Raw genomic sequence first — 23,274 nt, 5'->3', positions numbered from 1 at the left:
TGAAGTACCATTAGCTGCCAACAGAAAAATCAGTCACACAGACACACACCAACATGCCAGCACAAGCACACATACACAGCCTAGATTCTTTCAAAGCAGGCTCAGTGTCAACTCCTCATTTGCACTCTGTGCCCTCTTGTCTCTGATGTCTTCTGTTGTTCCTTGCCCATGCAGTCTGAAGTTGACGCTGTTCTCTGCCCACTAACGAGCATCAGTGTCTCTCCATTTGTCTCTTGCACAAGCAGACCCACACCAGCACTCACATACATATAAGCTACACACTGGGACACAGGTGCTGGACAACAGATACTGTTTCACTAAAACTTTCAGGCCTTTGAAATCCATGATACTGACATCAGGGTGTAGGTTTCTGTTGATTTCTTTGCTGAATGTGACCTGGCTACCTGATTGCAAACATCTGCTGGATGGATGAATGGATTATGGAACTGCTTAGAGAGTTGCATTATAATGTGAGATGTCTTTTAAAAATGTAATTTGCTGCAGCTGACATGTCAGAGTCTTCTTTCTGACAGCTAGTGCTGTGAAGCTGTGCTTCCCTTAGGACACAGGGCATCTTCAACCTCTGCTAAAAACAGCTAGACAACAGCTAAAAACATCAACATATTACACATAGATACTGTTGATAGCATACTGCATCTGCCTGACATAAGTGCATCTGGTTATTCCATGAACCCAAAGCATGAAAATGGACCAGTCAAAGATTTACAGAGTTACAGGGTGTTACATGGTGGAGCTTTACCTAGGGTTACAAAGTAAGACTTACACGATATTGTAATGTAAGAGTTCAGATCTCTAATTAAAAGTACAAAATTCTGTGTCGTTGAACTATACCATTTGTGATACCCATTTGGTTTTAGCTGTATTTGGAGGCATCGATACGCTGGCTCCACTTCATGACAAGCTGCAGCTGGGCCATTGATCTAAGTATTAGGTATGGGATTCACCAGATGAAATAAGATGTAAGTTTATGTCTTATGCTCTACTCTCTCTAAAGCCTCAAAGTCTATTAAAACATTCATAGCTCTGTTAAGTAGTAAAATAGTAAAGACTCCTCAGAGTCATGCCAAGTGGCTTTGACAGTGATTGTGAACAGGCCAGATAAAGTAGACTCCCCTCTGCAGCAATGTTAATCAGAACAGATACTGCTGCAAGTATTTACTCTTAATAGGCCACAGCAAAAGCTAAATGAGTGAGGTGCTATCTCACACTGGAAAGCCATTTAACCTGAATGCAAAGGGATTCCAGTGTCCACATGCAGGTACTCATACAGAAGGCTCTATAATGTTTACCTGCATGGTCAGCGAATATTGATCCACTCATCCACTGTAAGGCAACATTCATTTGTTTAATTTGGTTTTCACCAGTTCATTTGATATCTACGTTATGTCGGACATATCCAAGATTACCAGTTACTGCCTCATTACCAGTTAACTTTGCTTAGTCTTCAGCTGGATTCACACACGACTTGAAAGGACTGCAGGATTTTTATTTTTTTTCACCTTGATGGGAAACAAAAAAGGCCTGGGCCGCCGGCCTCTTTTAGCTAATTTAACCACTTAAACCCTGTTACTCTCAAGGCATATTATTCTGTAACTGATGAGCACACAGAAGAGTATCCTTGATGTTTATATGCAACATAGTCCTCCATCATTCTTGCCCTCTGACTGCCTTTTATGTGTCCTGAACATGCATCCTCCTCGAAATGACCTTTATCTCTTTCCTCATGAATAACACAGAACATCACACGCTTCCAGCCCACATCACTGTGTGTGCACTCTGCATGTGGTATCAGTGATTGCAAAACTCGGCTCCTAGCTGCACCCAATTGGTATCTGATTGGCAGCCCAGTGCCAACCCTGGAGCCATGGGGCTGGCAGCTCAGCCACTGAGTCAATTTCTGAGTCAGTGAAGCGCAAGCACAGATGGGGGCACGAACCCCAGAACCAGCCATGACCTGCTTCCAGCACTTTAATTCCAGGAACCTGGTTTCCCTTTGGTCCTGAAAGTCTCTCTCTCTGTCTGTCTCTCTCTCACTTCTCACATCCATAGTCCCAAGATATGTTAGAGATTGGTGTAATTGCAGGTTCACCTCATTACATTCACTGCACAAGCCATTTGTAGAATCTCTGGTGAGCGGGACAAAGGGAACAGCCTGGGTTGGATGAGTGAAAGTTTGGGTGGGGCACGTGTTCACTTCATGAACTCATCCATTCTGTGAAAAAGTCAAAGACACAGGGCAACATCACCATACATTTATTGCATATTTTTTAAAGTCAGATGCTTGTGCATTCAGTTTTTTTTTTTTTTTTGGATTCTTGTTCACTTTCAGTGTTGTTTTGTTCATGTGTGCTTATTCCTCCCCTCTCCTGTGGACACAAATACCACCATCGAGCGGGGCAGTTCTCTGGTGCTGATATTAAGTTCTCTGCTCTTGTTCTTGACCTCTGTAACACTGCAGGACTTGGTGAAACATGAGACTCTGTCCAATGCATTTGTCTTGTCTTTACTGGGAGAACTGCCTGGAGATGAGCTGCAAAGGACAGTGAACTTAAAAGCAGTGTTGACAGTAAATGTTTTACAGCATTATAATATAAATGTAGTGATACTTTAAAGGCACTATACTGAAATATAACAATAGCTTACACACATAGCAAAAACAGTGGTGACTTTTAGCGAGTATTTGTAGGTACCGCTGGACACATATAAGAGCTTTTTCTTTGCTCTTGCTCTCTTTTTCTGTGGACTGTAGATCCTGCATTAGTATATTAATATGTTATATATTATATTTTTAACACTCATTGTTACATTTTTAAACAGCTAGAAAAAGCCTTGGGCAGAAGAAATATAGATATATGATTCTTTATGCTGAACTGGGGAAATAACAGGAGAAAGATAATTGTGTGAAAACTAGAAAAAAGAAAACTGACTTTGATCATGCTTTTATGATGTTGTAATATAACATCCTGCATACATTCTCGTATTAATATATTTTTGTCATAAATATATATTATTATACTGAGCGCACAATTATTAGGCAAGAGAGTATTTTGACCAAATCATCATTTTTATGCATATTTTCCAACTCCAAGCTGTATAAACTTGAATGCTTATTGGATTTAAGCATATCAGGTGATGCGTATTTGTGTAATGAGGGAGTCAAAATGGGCCAAAAAAGATATAACTGACTCTGAAAAGTCAAAAATTGTAAAAAGTCTTTTGGAGGAATGCAGCACTCTTAAAATTCCTAATATATTGGGGCATGATCACAGAACCATCAAATAGACAAACTGTTTTTGTTGCAAACAGACAACAGGGTCACAAGAAATGTGTTGAGAAAAAAAGACGCAAATTAACTGCAAAAGATTTGAGAAGAATCAAATATTAAGCGACCAGGAACCCATTATCCTCCTGTGCTGTCATATTGCAGAACTGCAACTTACCTGGAGTGCCCAGAAGTACAAGGTGTTGAGTACTCAGAAACATGTCCAAGGTAAGGACGGCTGAAACCCGACCACCACTGAACAAGACACATAAGGTGAAATGTCAAGACTGGGCCAAGAAATATCTGAAGACAGATTTTTTAAAAGGTTTTATGGACCGATGAGACGAGAGTGACTCTTGACAGACCAAATGGATTGGTCTGAGGCAGGATAAGTAACAGGCACAGGGCTTCACTTTGACATAGACACCAGAAAGGTGCAGAAGGGGTACCGCTATGGTCTGGTATTATTAAAGATGAGTTAGTTGGACCTTTTCAGCTTGAAGATGGACTCAAAATCAACTCCCAAACCTATTGCCAGTTTTTAGAAGACATTTTCTTCAAGTAGTGGTACAGGAAAAAGTCTGCATCTTTCAAGAAGACCATGATTTTTATTCAGGACAATGCATCCGAGTACTCCGCTGTGTGACTAGCCAGTAAAGGCCTTAAAAATGGCCCCCTTCCTCACCTGATCTAAAACCTGTTGAGACCTTGTGGGCCCTTCTTAAACGGGAGATTAATGGTGAAGGAAAACACTACAGCTCTCTGAACAGTGTCTGGAAGGCTGTGGTTGCTGCACAAAAAGTTGATCGTCAACAGATTAAGAAACTGACAGACTCCATGAATGGAAGTCTTATGACTGTTATTGAAAAGAAGGGTGGCTATATTAGTCACTGATTTTTTTTTTTTTGAATGCACAGAAATGTTTATTTGCAAATTCTGAGTTGTTTATTATTCTTACTTTAACCGATGAAAATAAACAAGTGAGATGGGAACATTTCTGTTTTTCATTTAGTTGTATAATAATCCTGCACACTAATAGTTGCCCAATAATTATGCACACACACACACACACATATATATATATATATATATATATATATATATATATATATATATATATAATAAAATGAATCCTCAAAAATTCAACTTTCCTAATAATTGTGCACACTGTGTACATTAACATTTATAGCTTCCTTTTAAAACATTTTGGCAAATATACATTTATAAATATTTGTAAAATAGATATTAAATAACTTCCATGGTATTCAAATTTCTCAGCCTAAATATCAATGCTCTTGGAACCTAGGGAGAATGCCTCCGTGATTATGTAATATTGTCACGCACTTATGAACACTGTGACGGTTTCATGCAGCATTGGGTGCACACACGGGTGCATATGTGTGTGTGACTAGAATCTGTCATCACTCAGTGCCATAGCAACACACCATCCACAGGGACAAATGTTCAGCAGAGTCCAATTTCCTTTCTTCCCAACTCTCCGTAGCATTGTCTAGTCCAGTCCATTTATAATTACTGCTATGAGGACATCCATGCTAAATCCAGGGGTTCTCACGTCTTGCTTGATGCTGAGCGCAGTATGACGTACTTTAATGTCAGACAGTGCCCTTATCAAAATCCTAATAATAGATATCCAACCCCTATTATGGTCCCTGGTCATGCTCTGTTTCATCAGTAATTCTACAAGCCATTCCCTTATGTAGTAGTAAGACCATGACTATCAAATCTGTAAACTCAACCAAGAATCATTGTCTGGGGTCATTAGCTGGGTTGACCCTGATCTTGTTTCAGGCTGGATATGGACTTCCATAATCTCAGTTTCAGATGCTTTTTAAAGGCACCAACTCTCCACTTTGGCTCAAACCCTTCATTCATTGAACCATTGTCTGTTTTCATCCACAAGAAAGTCTGAATCAAAACAGCTGCCTGACAGTGTTGGGTCAAGCTTGAGCAGAGTAGTGCCTCAGAAAGTGAGAAATCAGATTGCCAAAAGAAAACTTGCACCATCCTGGCATTATTAATAGCTATGACTTAGTGAGAGTGCACTTGATTTTTAGGCCTGGGGACCCTGTTGTAGAGCAGCACCTCTTTGAAACACAACAAACACATCCAAGACTTTAAAAATAGAGTGGCAGGCTGAGAGGAACTAAAGAGGGCTCTCTCTTCTTCACTACAGCAAGTCTTTAGACCCTGCGCACTGTATCTAAACCGAAGCAGGAGCCCGAAAACCAGTCAGGTGGCTAGTTCCCCCTCTTAAATGTTTCATTACCTTCCAAACAGCCATAAGTAGGCCTTCACTGAAAATTCAAGTAATTCTTGTTGTTTGCTTTTTAAATCTGACAGTATAGTACAAAAGGTAATAATTTTACTGATTCTCGGGATTAATACCTTTGCCCTTTATTAAATTGTATTTATGTTAGAGAATTATCAGTGGTCAATGCTGAACTACATTTGCTAAATTTAATTCTTGTGAGAAAAAAAATTAAAAGAACTTCCTTTTTTGGAATCAGGGAACAGTAAATAAGTCATCAGACTGATAGCAATTTTTTTTTAGCCTACATATTTCTTGGGGTTATCAAGTTGTACTTATTCTTCAGTGATATATGGCTTGAGTGTTGGCCAGCAGTTTGGGGGAAAATGAGATAAAATGTCTGATTACATTTCCACAGCTTAACCCAGAGGCCTAGGAGACACACTTTGAACTTGGGACCTGAAAATGAGCAAACAGGACCAAAGGAGCAACATTGGCACCTGCAAATATGTGGGCACAGCTGCACCAACCACTCCCACCACCCCCCAGCCAATCACACACCACCCCCCATGCCCCCAGCGCAAATATGAGAAAAGTATACAGAGAAGCTATGGTCAAGGGTAGCAACTTTTTTGCCCTCGTTTGTTTTGTGAAGTCACTGGGAGGGCTCACACAGAGATATATAATCTAGCATATACGTAAAGAAGTGGCTTTGTCTTCAGCGTTAGCTTTTCTTCTGAAGCGTTTGCCATAAACCCCAGGCAACTCCCAAGGCACTGTTGAATCATTCCCATCTCCTCACTTGCTCAACCCCACAAGCTCACAGAGTGACAGAGGCAGCCAAGACACCAAAATACCTACACAGCCAGGGACATCAGTGACGAACTCTCTCTTTGCAAATGTTGTGCTTATCGGAAGGCTGCTTCACGTTGCATTGCACGATGTGTACACCTCATAATTGACTCTCAGTAGAGAAGCGCAGGGAATTTGTGAGTGAAATGAAGATGTCGGCCGTGTGGGTGGTCGGCATATAGGCTACCTGTCAGTCTGTGATGAGCCTTTCAGTGGTAATAGAAGAGGCGATCGGTATAGTTTTAAAGTGGCAGCCCACTTTGGCACTGACATACGCACAGCTTTAAATGGGCCATTGGTATTCAAGCCAATGCATTCCCATCTGCTTAGGTTGGAGCATTGCCCTGATCATTTCTCCATCTCTCTTGCTCTCTTCCTCTGAATTATCAAGTGCAAATAGCGGGATTAATGTTTTAGCTGACACACTGAGTGGTCTTCAGGGAAAGCAGGAGTGGTTATTTGCCTTTTAACTTTCAAATCAAGAGGTTGACATATGAATATTACACATTTCCCATTTGTGGTATGATATTTGGTTAAAAAGAAGTTATTAAATTACATGTAATGTGTACATAGGGTAGCACATGTCTGGTATGTCGTGTTTTTTTTTGTAGCAAATACCAAAATGTAATCCTTTCTATTTTCTTTCTCTTTTCTTCTACTATGGTTTACTATGTAACAATTCATTTTTCTGTTTACATTTGCATTTATGAGATGCTCTTCTCCAGAGAGATTTACAAGAGTGTGACTTACAAAAAGCCAAATTATATTTAGTTAATCATTTGCATAATTTTGCATAATTTGCAGTCATCTATACCTGAGGAAGATTCCGGGTAGTAACTGTAGTTAACAGTTCACCTTGTTTAAGCTATCTGGCAGAAAGTTCACCTTGTTTAAGCTATCTGGCAGTAAACGTTTACAAGTATAACTTTACACCTGTCATTGCCTCTTATGTGCAGGATACCACTTCCATGCAGTTCTGTGTCTTAATCACTAAAAGCCTTCAGGCTATGAAATGACTGCTCTTTAGTGCTTGGCTCCCATAATTGCTGCTTGCAACTATATTTTAGCTTTTACGCTCTGTCACTGGATACGGGAGGACAATAATTATTAGCGTCTTTACATTTCAAAGACAGAGACCATTCAGGCCCTACTGCTATTTGCAAGCTGACAGTCCCATAATTTGCATTCTTTCCTACTTCTTATTACTTCCCCTGTATGATACAAACCAGTGACGCACAGACCTTACAACTCGTAACTCAAAAAAAACGTGAGCATTAAAAAAGCCTCTTCCTTCCCCAAGTGCATCTGCATCAGTTATAGTCCAGCCAGAGCGCTCAGGTCCTTAAAGTATCAGTGACACACAAGAACAAGCTCAATCAAACATGTCAGTAACCCTGACACAAACTGTTCTTTTAAATCAGACAACAAATATCCATCTGCTTCAAACATCAGTCTGACACATCTGAACGAGCCTTTAAAATTCCCCAGAGCTTACCGGCTTTGTGCTATTCCCTTGGTGTTAAGTGTCAGCTAGTTTAGTCAGAACTTCTGACCTCAGGACAGCCGTGGACTCAACGGCTCAGCTGTGACTCAAACTGTAGGCATTGCAGGTTAACCCACAGTCATTATACCCTTCAGCATGGCTTCATTTGAACAGATATTTTGAAGCATTATGAATCACTGAAGCTTGAAGATTGCACTACATTAGTCTTATCAATAGTGGATTAGTGGATTGTTTTCACATTCTACACTAAACATTTTTTTTTTCTGGAATTACTAACATTCGTAAAAATCTAATTAATATTTATATGCTCTTTCATCCTTTTGCTTTGTAATAGTTAACTGTATGGTAAACTTTGCATCAATAGGGAAAAACAAGTTATGACAAATTCTTGGGTGTGCATAAATATAAATAAATACATTTAAAATAATATTTATTACCTTATTTTATCATTTCTCCCTTCACTCATAGACAAAAGCTCTGTGAATAAAAGTGGCATAATGAGCAGTAAATAATAAAATAAATAAATATATAAACATTAGATAATGATTAATGTAATTAAGATACTGTTTACTGGTACAACTAGACTTACAGGCCTACCTATGAACAAAAAGGGAGGAAAAAAAATAGGGCAATCTTTCAGTTACCTGACATCGATTCTCAAGATTTAAAAAAATGGGTTGGATGAGGGGTGGCAACACAACCCAAGGCCTCCAGTACCGCACGACTGTGGTGCTTTTTTAATGTTAGTGACAGAATATGAAGATGAAACCAGAATAATTACATGGTACATGTCCACTGTTCCACTTTGCTCGCCCGGAGCGCCAAGAGTTATACGCAACCCAACACTGCTGAAAACTAAAAAACTAAACAATTCTGACAGTATCGTCTCAATCTGCGCCCGGCGGTGTGTGGTTCCGGTATGCCTGAGTGTGGGAGAGCCATAGAACAGCACAAAAATATTTTTTTTGCCATTTTAGATATTTGATTATATAAGAGTATAAACAAACATAGTTGCGGATGTGAGAGGATGATGCTCAGTATGTGTTCCGGATTTAATGAAGGGATGAGTCGGACATTGTGATAAACATAAACAGATGTAATTAACATAATGCTTTGTAAAGTTACCTATATTGCTAAAGGAGAGATTATAGTCGGCTAAGTGGTAGTCTATCCGATGCAGTCTGTCCGAGAGAGAGAGAGAGAGAGAGAGAGAGAGTCTGTAACAGTAGCTATGATTTTGGTCCGGAACCGGAAATGATTCCCTATTTAAGATTACGATTTAAGATTTTCCCTATTTAAGATTTTCCATGACTGTATGATAAAGTCATCGCACAATACATTTGAACACTTTTGTAATGTGGAAAATGACTAACAGCTAAAAGACTGACATAACATCAGTCTCAGGTTACCTCTCTGAATGGTCAGATGGCAGTGACACACTAGCTAGTAAACAGGTTAACAGGATGCTGAGCTGAGCACCTCATGCCATGCATATATTTAAGCCGGGCTACAGAGAATAATATTTTGAGTCTTTACCTCCATCTTGTGGTCTCCATTGTTGTTTCATTTGTTTTCATTTTGACGACGTGCTTCCGGTTATTGCGTAAAAACCTCCGACGGTTCTCCCGTCGCTTGGTAACACGTAGAAACAGATGGCGCTGCAGTTGAAGTGAATACGTTTTTATAAGTGTTGTTCAAGATGAGACTATTTTGGTGACACTCTATCAGGAAGGCAAATAGCTCATCTTCTTAAGGTTAGGCGTTTCTTCTGGATTACGATGTTCGCTAATGGTTTCTTCGACTGATCTGACGTTCTATTTAGCTGGCTTGCTAGCTAGCTAGCTCCCAGACAACGCAAGACTCAGTGTCAAGCTACGGTCACTAAGCTTTAATGTGTTCAACTTAGTTTTGCATAATGGGCGACGAACATTTTAACACTACTCTTGCATACACAAAAAGTCCCCAAACATCCAGAAGAACTACTTTCCAGGTATGACTTTTCTGTGGAAACCCATGCCAGCTAACGTTGGTCGTTATTTCAAGTCTGATTAAAATATTTTTATATCTATAAATGCAGGAAGAGTTGGAATCAGCTGTCTCTGCGAGGGCTAGTCGACATAAACCAGCTGACAGTAACGCCTACTCTGATGACTTTGATGATGATGAAGATGGTAAGTGGGAATTATAATTACTAAGCCAAAAGTATTTGATATTGATACATTTGGCATCACACTATTTACTAGTAGTCCCACACATGAACAAAAAGGCAGTCAAAGGGGGCAAAACACATACGATTAAATTTTTTCATAATCATGAATGGATGTTTAGTAACATGAACAATGTGTTATGTGTGCATTCTGCCCTGCTGAATGGTTCTTTGCAGACATACTCAGTGAGCTGCTTAAGACGAGGAAAAAGAAGATCGACATGTTTAAGACCAGAAGAACGAAAGCTAAGATAAACGACTTCCAACTGTCAGATGATGAGGAGGAAAATGTCAAACCCAAGAAAGTGTCCTTCATGAAGACCAAAAGGAAAAGTTCACCTGTGCAGGACGTGCTAGCTGACTCCGGGAAAACTGACACCACTAGCAGTGCAGAAAGTCCAGGATCTTTCCTTTCCTACAGAGGCAGTAACACTCAACAAAGTACACAAGAGCTTCCAACTCCAGAGAAAGAGCATCAAGATACGTTATTTGCCTCACAGACAGAATCACAAGCAGCATGGATGAGCCAGATGGAGTTACCCCTAGGAAGGAAAAACCAATCAGAATCATACACATCTAGGAAGAGCCTGTCAGAATCTCCCTTGCCTCTGAATTCGGAAAATAGCCAGTGGGAGCACCTGTCAGAGGGTTCACTATTGGACCTTCCACTGCTCTTGTCCTCAGCAAAAGGAGAGGGTACGATTCAAGCGGTTGTTGGAGGGAATGGGGAGTCTCCTATTCCACAGCCCAGAGAAAGGAGCGGCAAGCAAATATCCCTGAGAGGTCAGAACCGAGCAGTGACAATGCTGCACTATTAGTCCAGTGACATGGTACAACTGCAGTAATGTACCAATAGTACATGGTGCTTTTTTCAATTTTTATATTGAAAATTTACAGATAACTCAGGAGAGGCTTATCCTTATATTTTAGTTGAATTTAAAATGCACCATAAAGGTTAAACATACTAGAATAAGAAAACAACACTAGATGTTTTTTTCAGTTTACACATTGACACAAAGACAACATTCGGGAGACATGACCAAGACCCCTTTGGGATCTAATCACTGTCTTTATGTCAAAATTAACATGTGTGAGTCTGATATAGTGTTACATGGTTTTATATAGTTTTATGACTAATGGATGACATCGTAGAAAGTAAAAACGAGCCAATCCAACAGTGAAACATGCCATGGAAATGAACTTTTTTGTGATTGCAGGTTTATCAGAGGAAAAGCCTCCAAGACCCATGCCCAGGCAGAGGACATCTCACGTGTGCAGCAGTGGCTGCGACGAAGGGGATGGGCTAACAGCAGAAGCATCATGTAGTAAAGCTGTTTCCTGTTCCACATCCATTACCCTGTCCCCCTTGGAGACAGCATGGGCTGCTGGAAGCAACTATGTTCAGGTGAATGGAAAAACAACCTGTTACATTCTGGGGTGGATATGTCAACATGTTGGAGACATGTCGAGTCAGTTTAATGTCTGAGATTGTATTAGACATCGGACATTTGACTCAGAATGAGAAAATGGCAGGTACCTTAGCTGTCCTGAGGCCATACATTGGGTTATGATTCTAGTTGAGGGAGTCACATCCTCAACTGCTGAATTTGTCTGTTGATACTGTATATAATAGCCTGAAATGGATATTATAGTCATGAATGTTGAGCCATCTTCTTTAATATTTTGTTGGTCTTGGCTACAGTGTGAAGAAGACCACCATACAGCCATTCAGAAGGCCAGCATGTCCTCATCCTCAGCACTACAGCAGGGGTCTGAGGCCAATAACCGCTCACTGCAAGGCCCTGGTGAGTGAGAAAAGATGTTGGTGCTCTCTCTCTCTCTCGCTCTGTGGTTTGCCCTCACTCCTTGGCTCTCTCTTACACTCTAAATTGCTTCTCATTCACCACATGTCACATTGGATAATGAATGCATGCTTCCTGTCATTCTAAATTACCATCTCAAGCCATCACATGTTAGATTTGTTGGCATACCATTATATAACCTACTTTGCCAATGCTCTCTCTCTCTTTAATTTTTGAAAGTAGATTGGTTTGGAACAAAACAGGACAATAAAGAACATTCCATGCCCTTTAAAGAATATCAGGTACATTTTCGAGAAGGTTTCTGTCCCTCATCCTCTCCCAGCTATCTTAGATTTCAGTAAAACTGCATCTCTGAAATGTGGATTCAGTTTAATTGCTATCATAATGCTATAGCGTAGCATCACTGTTACTTAAAGCTGCCCTGCTCCACTCTCAAACATATTTAAACTCCTCTTTCAACCAGGAAGGTCCTCGTGATATGCCTCACCTAACAGCAAGTAGACAAAGTGAAATTACCATCAATTCACAAGACAGGTCCTTTTACTTATTTACTTACATTTACATTTATGGAATTTAGCTGATGCTTCTATCCAAAACGACTTACATTTATGACTGATTACAACTTGAGCAATTGAGGGTTAAGGGCCTTGCTCAGGGGCCCAACAGTGGCAACTTGGCAAACCTCTGCTTACTAGTCAAGTAACATAGTCAACATCATCAAACACGTAGAACAGTGACTTCTGATCTCTTTTGGTTTGCAGACCTTCAAGTTCCCGCCCAGTGAGTTCCAGGAAGTCCAAGAATGCTACCTACACTGCAAAATCCAGATATTTGGGAACTTTGAAGGTTTTAGACCAGAAGACATCTTTCGAAGAGATCCAGCAAAATGCTGTTGATTCCCTGAGGGCAGCTGCCTACCAGGTTGGATTGAAACAATGAGTTTCTCTGTGATTCCTCTAGCCCAGTGTCTGTAAGGCTTGTTCTGGTTTTCCATCAGGACTGGCTAAGGAAGAAACAGGAGAAACTACAAGAAACCCTGAGGGTGAAGAAACAAGAAGAAGAACTGAAACAAGACAAAAAGACAGAGGTATTGTCATAAAGATTTTCAAAAGGTTGCATGCTGCTGATGGGCACTTGATGGGTAAAGTTTCATCTTGTTGTAGACTACAGTCATTTATAGGTCACTATTCAAAATATATCACAATAGCTAGCTTAAAAAAAGTTTTTAAAATCTTTCCAAAGATCATAAAGAAAACCCTGAAATAGAGCTTAAAAGAGTTGACTTTTTAGCATTTAAATGACTTAAATATAATACTAATTTTACACAAACACAAAATACAGTGACTATATTTGAATTTATGAAAGGAATAGGTGGAACTGCTTTTTTTTGGCCCTGGTCTCACCTCCACACACTTCAGCAGGGGGCAACATGGCATACTGAAAAACGCGCACTATCCTCCGTTGCAGGATGAGACCAGCAAAAAAGTGGAAGCAGAAGCCTCATACCTGGCCTGGAAAGAAAAGAAACAGTTGACCGTGAGGAGTAAGCTGAGAGAAAAGCAGGAGACACGGAGAAAACAGCAACAAGAAGCTGCCGAGAAAGAAGAGAAGCAGGAGACCGCAAAAAAGGCAAGTAAGAAGATGGGACTGCGGAATGCTGCTATTCTCAAATATTTGTCTGATGCTGCTGAAATTATGTGCAGTTGTATACAGTCACAGTAGATTATTATGTTGATCGCGCCAACTGTTGAAGCTTCCAGGAGTTTGTTGAACTGTTGAGAAGATTCATTAGGAGTGAATACACGTTGGTGGCAAGGCAGAGGACGTTCATTGACAGGCATGCTATGTTCAACAGCTGCAGCAGTTTTGGGATGAGTCTGTCATGTGGTTTTTTTTGTTTTTTTTTGTATCAGGTTTTTGAGAAATGGAAACAGGAACACGACACTCTTCTGCGGGAGCAGATCAGAAGGCAAGTGCAGGTGGAAACAAGGCTGCAGGAGAAAAACGAGAAGGAGCAAGAGGAGAGGAAAAAAGAATGCAGCTCCTCCTTTAGCCAGTGGTGAGCAAATGCTAATCCTTCAGGATTGTGTAAATATAGTATTAATGTTAGATCTTTTTTGTTACCACAACATTTCATTTGCAATGTTGATGTTACAGAAGGCTGCTAAGGGGTCATTTCAACAAATCATAGTTTTCCTATTGGTCCTTAACTTCTTTGCTGGTCTCAGATGGTCCATACAAGTGTTGTTGGGTGGTTTAATACATTACGGGTTCAATTTCTTTTTTAATGTGTAAGGTATCTTAGCAAAAGAATCACAACAAAGTGCTGTCTATGTGTTGCAGCCCTAGTACTAAGCAATTACATATATTTACATTTACAACATTTGGCAGATGCTCTACTCTAGACTTACATATTTATCAGTATTACAGTATGTGTGCTCCCTTGGGAATCAATTCCATGACCTTGGTTTTGCTAGAAGCTTGCGCTACCTTGCTCTACCAAGTGAGCTGTACTGTACCATATCCAGTCCAATTTTACGGGTCATCTGTCACTCGTGTATTAATAATTTCTGCATAACCTGGTGCATAAAACTCACAAGTTCGTGTTGCTGAGGAGTGACAGTAACTGCAGTTGCTCTCCCATAAACTTCTCTCAGGAGTGAAAGGAAAAAGGAAGCCATACAAGAGAAGGCGAGGGCAGAGCGCAGGAAGCAGGTGGAGAAGGAGATGGAGGAGAAATATGAGAAGGAAGAGCGAGAGATGGCAGCCTTGGAAACGTACGAAAAATGGCTGGTAGGTGAACCACATCATCCACCTGGTAGGTGCACCACCTCCTCCACCTGGCCAGTTTTCCTCGTGCAGAGCAGACGAGCATCACAACTGGACATTGGCTTCCGGTTTTTCGCGTTTGGAGATGTCAACGAGGCGCATGACTTTGATGCAGCTGATTGTGTTCACAGTAGGGTTTGCAAAAAAAAACCCAACAATGTTGTGATGGTTCTGTAGTGTTGTGTTAAATGTTTTCAGCTTTTGATACTGAAATACATTGAGAATGAAATTATTGATGGTCTGACTACGCAGGTATGCTGTATGACAGGGCTCTTATAGGGAAATTATAGGGACAGGGATCTTATATATGTGCTGTGTGACAGTGACCACATGCTCTGTCCTTTTTTTGTGTTTTTCCTTGAATCTACTACACTGAATTAATCTTAGCAGAAACACCCATCAGGTCAGGAGCAGGAGAAACAAATCAAAAACTGTATGGAGGATGGTGCCCCCGGGACTGTTACTAGAATATGTGTGCTTCTCTCTTCTTTCACAGAGGAGAAAAGAGTTTCTACAGAAGCGAGAGAAACAAGAAAAAAAGATCAGGGCCATAGTTGAGGAGGAGACCCCTCCCCCATGGAGCCCCCCCGGCAGAACCATTCCTTTTGGTAAATAAGCACCATCTAATTGACATTGCCACCATATCTACATAATGACTGATGCTTCAGGCTGATATGAAATCACTCAACAGCAGGAGTCTGTCTGCCAGTCCAGTCGAATTATGGGACAAATTTGTGGTATCATGGTTACACATCTCGGCTGTTTTGCGGTATAATGCAACATGCTCATCTGTGATGTTTTTAATTAAAAGTCCTTAAAACATCAGTCAGTCTGAAGTTCCTTATCATTACCATGTATATTAAATCACAGGTCCTCACTGTAAATAATCCCCATTCAATACTATTTATAAAATGCTAAGTCACACTCCACAGAAAACATTGGTTGTCTAGGATGTGGCATGAACTATGCTGTCCGCTGATTTATTTTTGATTGGTTAATATCCATTTCCTTTAATCAGTACATCACTACTGTGATCTGAAACAAAAATGTACTACTCATTACTTTTCCTTCACATGCATCGGTTTGTCTCTGGTTAGCTTCCCAGTCGGTCACACTGTATGAATGGAATAAACTAAATGCTGGTTGGCTGTAAATCTGAAGTTCTTCGATTCAATGAAATTAACATTTTACGCAGTGGGGAATGAGACCAGCCGTAGCTGGAGTTACATCAGTGTTTCCTTTAATAAACAAATATGCACCTCATTTGTTCAAAATGTTAAAACCTTTGTTAAATTGCAACCGGCTAAATGACAAAAACATTTACATTTACATTTACGGTATTTGGCAGATGCTCTTATCCAAAGCAACTTACAAAAGTGCTGTGTCATTTACTCATAGAAGGCAACCAGCCAGTACAGTATGTTAGAGTCCAAAATACCATTGAACTAGAATACTGTTGAAATACAGGGATCAATGCTGATGCCTAGAAATGCAAAACACATTATAAGTTCTATGACAGACAACAATAAGTGAAATAAACAATACCCTGCAATAAGTACTAGAGTTTCAGTTAGTCAACATAGGAGCAGGATCAGTGGTTATTTAAATATTCCACAAATAGATGGGTCCTCAGTCTGTGTTTGAAGACTGCAAGGGACTCTGCTGTCCAGACAGCCAGCACAAGTTCGTTCCACCATCTGGGAGCCAGGACAGAGAATAGTTTAAATGCTTGTCTTACATGACACTCGAAGCATAGTATTTCAAGCCGAGCCATACTTGAGGTTCAAAGTACTTGAGGTGTGGATCATGCTTTGACCATTGACATCATATATGGAGGGGCTGGTCCATTTTTGGCTTTGCAGGAAGGCATCAAGGTTTAAAATCTGATGCAGGCAGCCCTGGGAAGCCAATGAAGGGAGCGCAGCATCTGTGAGAGTGCTAAATTGCAGGCAGTTGCTATTAGATAGTAAAGCTTGCAGCTGATGTTTGCAGGCTTGCACATTGCAGTGGTTCTACATATTCAGTGTTCACAACAAACACAGCAGCAAATACCAAAGTCAATGTTCAGTAGGTGTATTAATTAGGTGTATTGAACCCCATATGCAATTTTATTTCATTTTTAATGCACAGTAAACAGAAAACTTTGTCCTGTTTTGATATTGTCCACTAGATGGCAGCACAACAGGTCGCGGAGTGTTCACCTAATACCAGTTTTTGTGACTACTATACCTAAGGTTTTCCCATCCTAAAGTAATCTCTGGTTTCTTCTGAGACCCTGCATCCTTTATTATTTTATTATTAATCCACTGAGTGGATTAATGTATCTGAAGCCGGACGTAGTGTAAAGCGCTGCTTCTGAACAGCTGCCGTCAGGTCGGCCGGTGTCTTTGCTGTCTTTGGTGCAGGGGCGATCGCTAAGGAGCCACGTTTGTAGCCTACTTGGAGCAACTGGCCTCCATAACCATAATTTATCAGTCTCCAAAAGACTTAGGTCACATGTTGGCACTTTCTCATAGACTATTGGACTGGTTTAACTAGGTGTTAATGTGCTATACATGTTTTACAAATATTTTATGACAGTTACTTATGTAATAGTTAATGTAATTTCAGACTATCAATTAAATTAGCCATATTTGTTAAAGATTAACTATCTATCTCTGATAGTTGAAGTAGTTATTTTAAGCAGAATCCCCATGTCATCGCAAGTCACAGCACTATTGACTTAGAGTACTTCCAGCATAGATCTTAAGGACAAGATTGTCTTGGGTGCACAAACACAACATGACATATAGTATTACATTTATATTCTTGTGACCCTGCAAAATGTACTTGCAAAGTCATTTTATCATGAAATTATGCCTTCAATAATCATAGTTAATCACACCTATATGATAGTAGATATCTACATTTACTAACAGTAATAGCGCTTACATGTTTTATGATACAACATAATTAATTTGATGCAACACATAATGAGTCATAACCATTTCCATCCTTACCTGTGGTATAAGGAGGAGCAAGTCAACCTCATAATACCGTTAAACTGAGCCTCCATAGCATTTCTAGAACTGTAGGAAATGACTTAAGTACAGGTGTGCTATTTCTGTTGTCTTTTATAGCATTGCACACAATCAGTTTGGGCAGCTTAACGATGCACATGCACAAAAATTGCATGTGACCTTCAGATGCATCTTTGAGTCTTTTTGCCATGATGCAGCAGTTGACGTAGATCATTATGTATTGGCACCGGAAAAGAGATCCTCAGAAATGATCTGTGATGGCCTTCCAGACTTTTCCGAGACAACAGATTTGAATCGATTAGTAGAGGAGGCTTAAGGGACATTGATGTTAGTCAGTTTTGTGTCATTGATGTAAAAGCCTTCACATGTGTACGTGTTGTGTGTGTGTGTGTGTGTCCAACAATGTCAATGTTTTACTCTCGAAATAAAAAAATGAATTCCAATCCATGCACTTATCTTGTATTTCAATGTGGAACCCATTCTTTTCAAAAGAAGCTTATCATATGTCAGCATTGATAAACTGAGTTGTCTTTGTGTTTCCCTTGTGTGACAATTAGATCAAATGATGCAGTGCAGGTGCATCCATTTGACAACCAGGCATCCATCATATCATATCATATGTATTTATTTATTATTTATTTATTTTTGTATTTACTTTTTAACCTCATTAATCTAATATATTTGTAAATGTAAATTCTTCATAATCTCCTTATTATAACATGAAACTAATGCAGTGAAATTGAGAGACAAAATAAGCCTTGGAACAAACATATAACAAGACATCTTATTCTCACATTGGTTTAGAGTTCACTTTTGCCATAACACTATACACCACAGTAAATTATGGTCAAATGGGAGCTTTAAGAAGCTAACCTTCATTTAGCCCCTTTTACAGCTTTAAAGCCTGGCAACATGTACTGCGTGTACAGAGGTTTATGTCTAAAACTGCTAAATAATTTATCAATACTGTCTTTGAAGACTGACATTTAATTTCCATTGGTAACACAGTGTACTACCCCTATAGCTGTGCATGGGTTCTACAACAGAAAGCCATCAGAGTTCTGTGTTAGCCTGTGTTAAGACGCTGACTGTACTCTGGTGCGTGAGGGCCTTTTCCTTCAGTGCACCCCCACTGTAGGCTCTCTTCAGGCCGCTCTCTGCTGGGGCGCACCGGAAGACGGAGGCGAAGGCCACCCTGTAGTTCCTGTTCATCCAGCCGTAGAGGATGGGGTTGGCGAAGGTGGAACACATGGCCACCACGTGGAATGCCGTGTAGAGCAACTTAAAGTCCCTCATATCCAGGACACTGCTGTCCACGTCCACAGCCAGCTGGAAGGCATGCAGGGGCAACCAGCAGATGGCGAACACGGCCACCATGGCCGCAAGCATCTTCGTGGTCTTGCGGCGTCGCCGTTGACGATCAGCGGCACGTCCACCAGCTCCGGGGCTGGTGTGGCCCCGCAGCTTGCTCCAGATGCGGGCATATGCGAAGGACAGCACGGAGAGCGGCAGGCCGTACTGCAGCAGGAAGATGGCGATGCTGTAGATGGTGCCATCAGCACCACTGCCGGGCCACTTCTCGGCACACGCCTGAATGGTGCGGCCGGGCGCCACATCAAAGGTCACGTGCTCGCGGAAGATGGCCAGCGGGCTGGCCAGTGCAGCGCTGGCGGCCCATGTGGCTGCAACCACGGCGGCACACGCGTCTCTGGACAGCTTGGTCTCCGTGTGATGGACGATGCTGCGGTGACGGTCCAGCGCAATCACGTTGAGTGTGATGGTGGACACATGCACGGCCAGGCCCTGTGCGAAAGGCAGCAGGTAGCACATGGCCTGGCCAAAGCGCCACTCACCACACAGCGTGTACATGAGTGTGAAGGGCAGGCACAGTGCATTCACCAGCAGGTCTGCCACGGCCAGGTTCGCGATGAAGAAGTTGGTGACTGTGTGCAAGTTGCGGAACTTGTACACCACGTGAATAACCAGCGAGTTCCCGGTCACGCCCAACAGAATGATGATGCTGTATGCCAAGATCAGGATCACTTGAACCCCAACGAGTTTCGTGCTGTCCTCCAAATCGTCCAGCAAATTGCCCTTATCTGCTAGTGAACAGCAGTTTGCCGAGGCTGTGGTGTCCTCTTGGGTTGTGTTCTCTTGACTTTTTGTATCCATACTTTGCATCCATGCAAAAAGCTATACAAAGACACATCAGTGAGGTGGGCACAATCAAATTATGAAATGAATCTGGGAACTAAATTTAAATCCACAAAAGACATCAAGATACACGAGATTGCATGAAGCCTGTATGGTGCTAATGTTGGCAAGAGCGCTGACTGTAACAATTTTACCCTTATTAACAATTTATATGCAGAGTGCGCTATATTCACCTTATTTAAGGAGTGTTGTGTTTAATAAAGTAGGAAGCGTGGAGCCAAAACAGCGGTGGAAGCATTAAATCCCAAATTCACAGCAGAGATCTAAAAAAATTAAAGCCTGATATACTGGCCAGATGTATTGGTCTTTAAAATATTTTACAGCACGGACAATTTGCGGAGGGTATTTTAACATTTTAATATTCCATTGAACGCTGTAGACAGGAAATCGTGCCAAAGGCATTGTAATATACTCAATTCCAAACATACAAATTAATTCTATACAAATGAATAAGTATCGCTATGCTTATTTACGTACTTAATACCTAACATTAACGCTATTCACAATATACCATGTCATGAAAATAACAAGTTGCGTATCAGTTGTAGTTAAATATATTTTGTTTTCAGTTTCGCGTAAACAAAATTTTATTGTAGTCTGTAAAAGGTTTATGTTGCCAAAGCCACTAACTTAGAGCCTACTTAGTTTACTTTGTCTGTCGATACAAGACATGAAGTATCATCATCTCACCTGGTTTATAAAGTAGATGCTCCAGTAACTTTATATCACAAAACGTTTAACTCATGAGTCATTCCATAGAGCACAAAGATGTGCGTTCAGAGGCAATGCATCCATAATGAAATCTCTTTGAAAGGAAGCACGCGTAAGTAGCTTACTTTCCTTTACGATCCCCCTGCCTATAGGACGTTTGACACAGGACAAACAGAGCATGTGACTGCACATGGGTTCACATCTAAGAAAACTGATATTGACTGCAGTTGATGTTTGGACAGGGGTAGAAAGCGCAAGCACGTGCATCTGCGATGGCTTTATATGCCGTTGCGCGCGACCTGAAGGGGCGTACATTGCATTGGACTTTTATTCCCCTTACGGTTCACGATTAGCCTGCATAATAAGTTTCAGTTGTTTATGTGCCTATGAAGAATAAATCAACCGTTACTTTCGTAAAAATATTGAATTGTTGGGACCACTAAAATAATGCTTATGATTGTTTTGTTGTTTCATCGAATTGGGCTTATGGCTTCGACAAATAATTATGTAATAGGCATTAGCAGACTTTTCCGTCAGGGCAATTCCTTGTCCTATACAGTTCTCACAAAAGCTACAGCTGTTCACAGTGAAGGCTGTAATGCCAGGAAATGTAATTATTCTAAAGCCAAGGGACTCGTTATACAAAAACAGGCCATTGAATTGGCTCTTATTAGGTGGAAATGATAATGGAGACGCATGTGAGGTCTAAAATGAAATTAAACTTCAACGGGCTTTGTACAGCCGCGCAAAAAAATGCACTCATCTTATTACGTTGTTGTACGACAGGTAAAACTTTCAGTTTAAATTGAACGTATATGGTGGTTGCGCCAGAACTCTGAAAATAGCTGATTACCTCGTAGTATTGTGTTTTAAATGATCTACCGTTATTCACTCGTGAAATTCTTTTATTGCTATTTAAGCAGACTAGTTACACGCATAAGCTATAACTGTGAGAAAGGGCAGTAACAATCTAATGTAAAATTTACAGCTGTCCTTTAAGGTCACAGTTTATAAGATACCCAAGTCTTTGTAAATATATCGCTGCACTTTTAGCAGATCTGTTCTCTGTTCTGCCTTCGGTGTAATTTATCATTCACTGACCATATATTTCATCAGAGTGATCGATCTACTGCAAATCCCATCTGAACCACCAACCTACTGTTATGTATGCAGCCTATGTTACATTTACACCGCGACTTTTAGTATGACAGCCTGTGCGCTCCCTATGAATCGAATAACGGTCCTTGCACTTTGCTCTACCTGTTGTAATAGCCATAGATATTTTAAAGAACATCTGGAAGTGAAGAAAACCCCACGTTACCTTCACAGGCTTTGCATGCATCTTTTCATTGATGGTATTAGGTACTTCTACTCTATAGCTTATGTATGAAAGATTCCTGTAAGTACAAATACTCCTACTCCTCTCCCAGAGGCCTGGGAGCTTGAGGGTCATGTGTAGGGTTTCATTCCAAATCGGGCACTTCGAGACTGTGCACTAAGTTGAAGGAGGGGGGCTGAGGATTAGTGAGCCTATCCAGGATGAAACATCATAGGTCCAGGAATATGCCAGGAAGATGGCCCCAAGTCATGTAGTGCTCAGTGAGTACCACAGATAGCAGAAACCCAAAGAGGATATGAATAAGGAGGATAAGGAATCATCACTGGACAAATAGTGGAAGTGGCTGATATGGAGAAATCCTAACAATGGCTGGAGAAATTTGGAATGAAAGACAGCATGGAGACACCAATCAGAGGAAGAAGTGCTGAATATGAGGCTGGGACCTACCACACCAGACAGGACCCCAGATGTAAGCTGTGGAAAGATGCCCCTGAAAAAATCTAGCACATAACAGCAGAATGCACGCAAGAGTATACATGGAATGCAATAAGCAAGTTGCCGGCATAGTATACAGAAACATTTGTGCTGAGTACAAGCTGGAAGTTTTGTGGTCAAAGTGGGACATACCCCTGGAGGTGTTAGAAAATGACTGAGCAAAGATCATATGGGACTTTCTGATCCAGACTGACAAAATTACTAATGGATAACCATTACTGTAGGGCTGTAGTGATTTAGCAATCCTGAGGAACACGAAAAGCTTGAAAAATACCCAGGGCTGAGAGAAGAGCTGGAAAAGATGTGGAAGGTCAAGGCAACAGTGGTTCCCATGGTAATCAGAGAACTAGGGGCTGTGACCCCCAAACTGCACGAGTGGATCCAGCAGATCCCAGGAACAACATCCAAGATCGGCATCTGGAAGAGTCCAGTCCTGGGAACAGCTAAGATTCTACACAGGACCCTCAAGCTCCCAAGTCTCTGTACACAGAATTTCCAGAGAAACAGAACATTTCAAAGGTTCTTCATCAACTGTGGAAGCAAAGTGCCTTTTACGTTATTATTTCTTATTACTTATTTCTTATTCTTAAGAAATTTCTTAAGGTGATATCTGACTATTTTCTATAGGTATATATATATATAGAAAATATTCAGACATCACCTGCCCCCCTTTTATATAGGTTGTTCATAGAGGCCAGTGAAAACATGGCACAGTTGTGCAGAGGACAG

The 23,274-nt window shown here is 40.8% G+C and overlaps 2 protein-coding genes and 1 long non-coding RNA gene across 3 annotated transcripts; 1 reads left to right on the top strand and 2 right to left on the bottom strand.

Annotated features, from left to right (window-relative positions):
* Nucleotides 1-1,394: 1,394 nt before the first annotated feature.
* Nucleotides 1,395-8,376, bottom strand: LOC145658000 (uncharacterized). Its single transcript, XR_014123926.1, has 3 exons — nt 8,346-8,376; nt 3,462-3,538; nt 1,395-2,551 (listed from the first exon to the last, which is right to left on the bottom strand). It is a non-coding gene; the product is annotated as an uncharacterized LOC145658000 (long non-coding RNA).
* A 1,125-nt stretch (nt 8,377-9,501) lies between these two features.
* On the top strand, nt 9,502-15,591 carry map9 (microtubule-associated protein 9). The gene is made up of 13 exons (XM_027020486.3): nt 9,502-9,898; nt 9,986-10,079; nt 10,292-10,897; nt 11,332-11,519; nt 11,817-11,919; nt 12,160-12,218; nt 12,401-12,471; nt 12,699-12,858; nt 12,935-13,024; nt 13,405-13,566; nt 13,851-13,996; nt 14,595-14,730; nt 15,263-15,591. The coding sequence occupies exons 1-13, from the start codon at nt 9,824-9,826 to the stop codon at nt 15,380-15,382; spliced, it is 2,010 nt and encodes a 669-aa protein (XP_026876287.2). The 5' UTR covers nt 9,502-9,823; the 3' UTR covers nt 15,383-15,591.
* A 2,353-nt stretch (nt 15,592-17,944) lies between these two features.
* npy2r (neuropeptide Y receptor Y2) lies at nt 17,945-20,935 on the bottom strand. Its single transcript, XM_027020487.3, has 2 exons — nt 20,691-20,935; nt 17,945-19,979 (listed from the first exon to the last, which is right to left on the bottom strand). The coding sequence occupies exon 2, from the start codon at nt 19,965-19,967 to the stop codon at nt 18,840-18,842; it is 1,128 nt and encodes a 375-aa protein (XP_026876288.1). The 5' UTR covers nt 19,968-19,979; nt 20,691-20,935; the 3' UTR covers nt 17,945-18,839.
* Between the last annotated feature and the right edge of the window lie 2,339 nt (nt 20,936-23,274).

This window comes from Electrophorus electricus, chromosome 5, assembly GCF_041902795.1.
Source record: "Electrophorus electricus isolate QZ-2024a chromosome 5, ASM4190279v1, whole genome shotgun sequence".
Lineage (NCBI taxonomy): Eukaryota > Metazoa > Chordata > Actinopteri > Gymnotiformes > Gymnotidae > Electrophorus > Electrophorus electricus.
The sequence above is the reverse complement of the archived record's forward strand: the minus strand, read 5'-3'. Positions and strand labels throughout refer to the sequence as shown.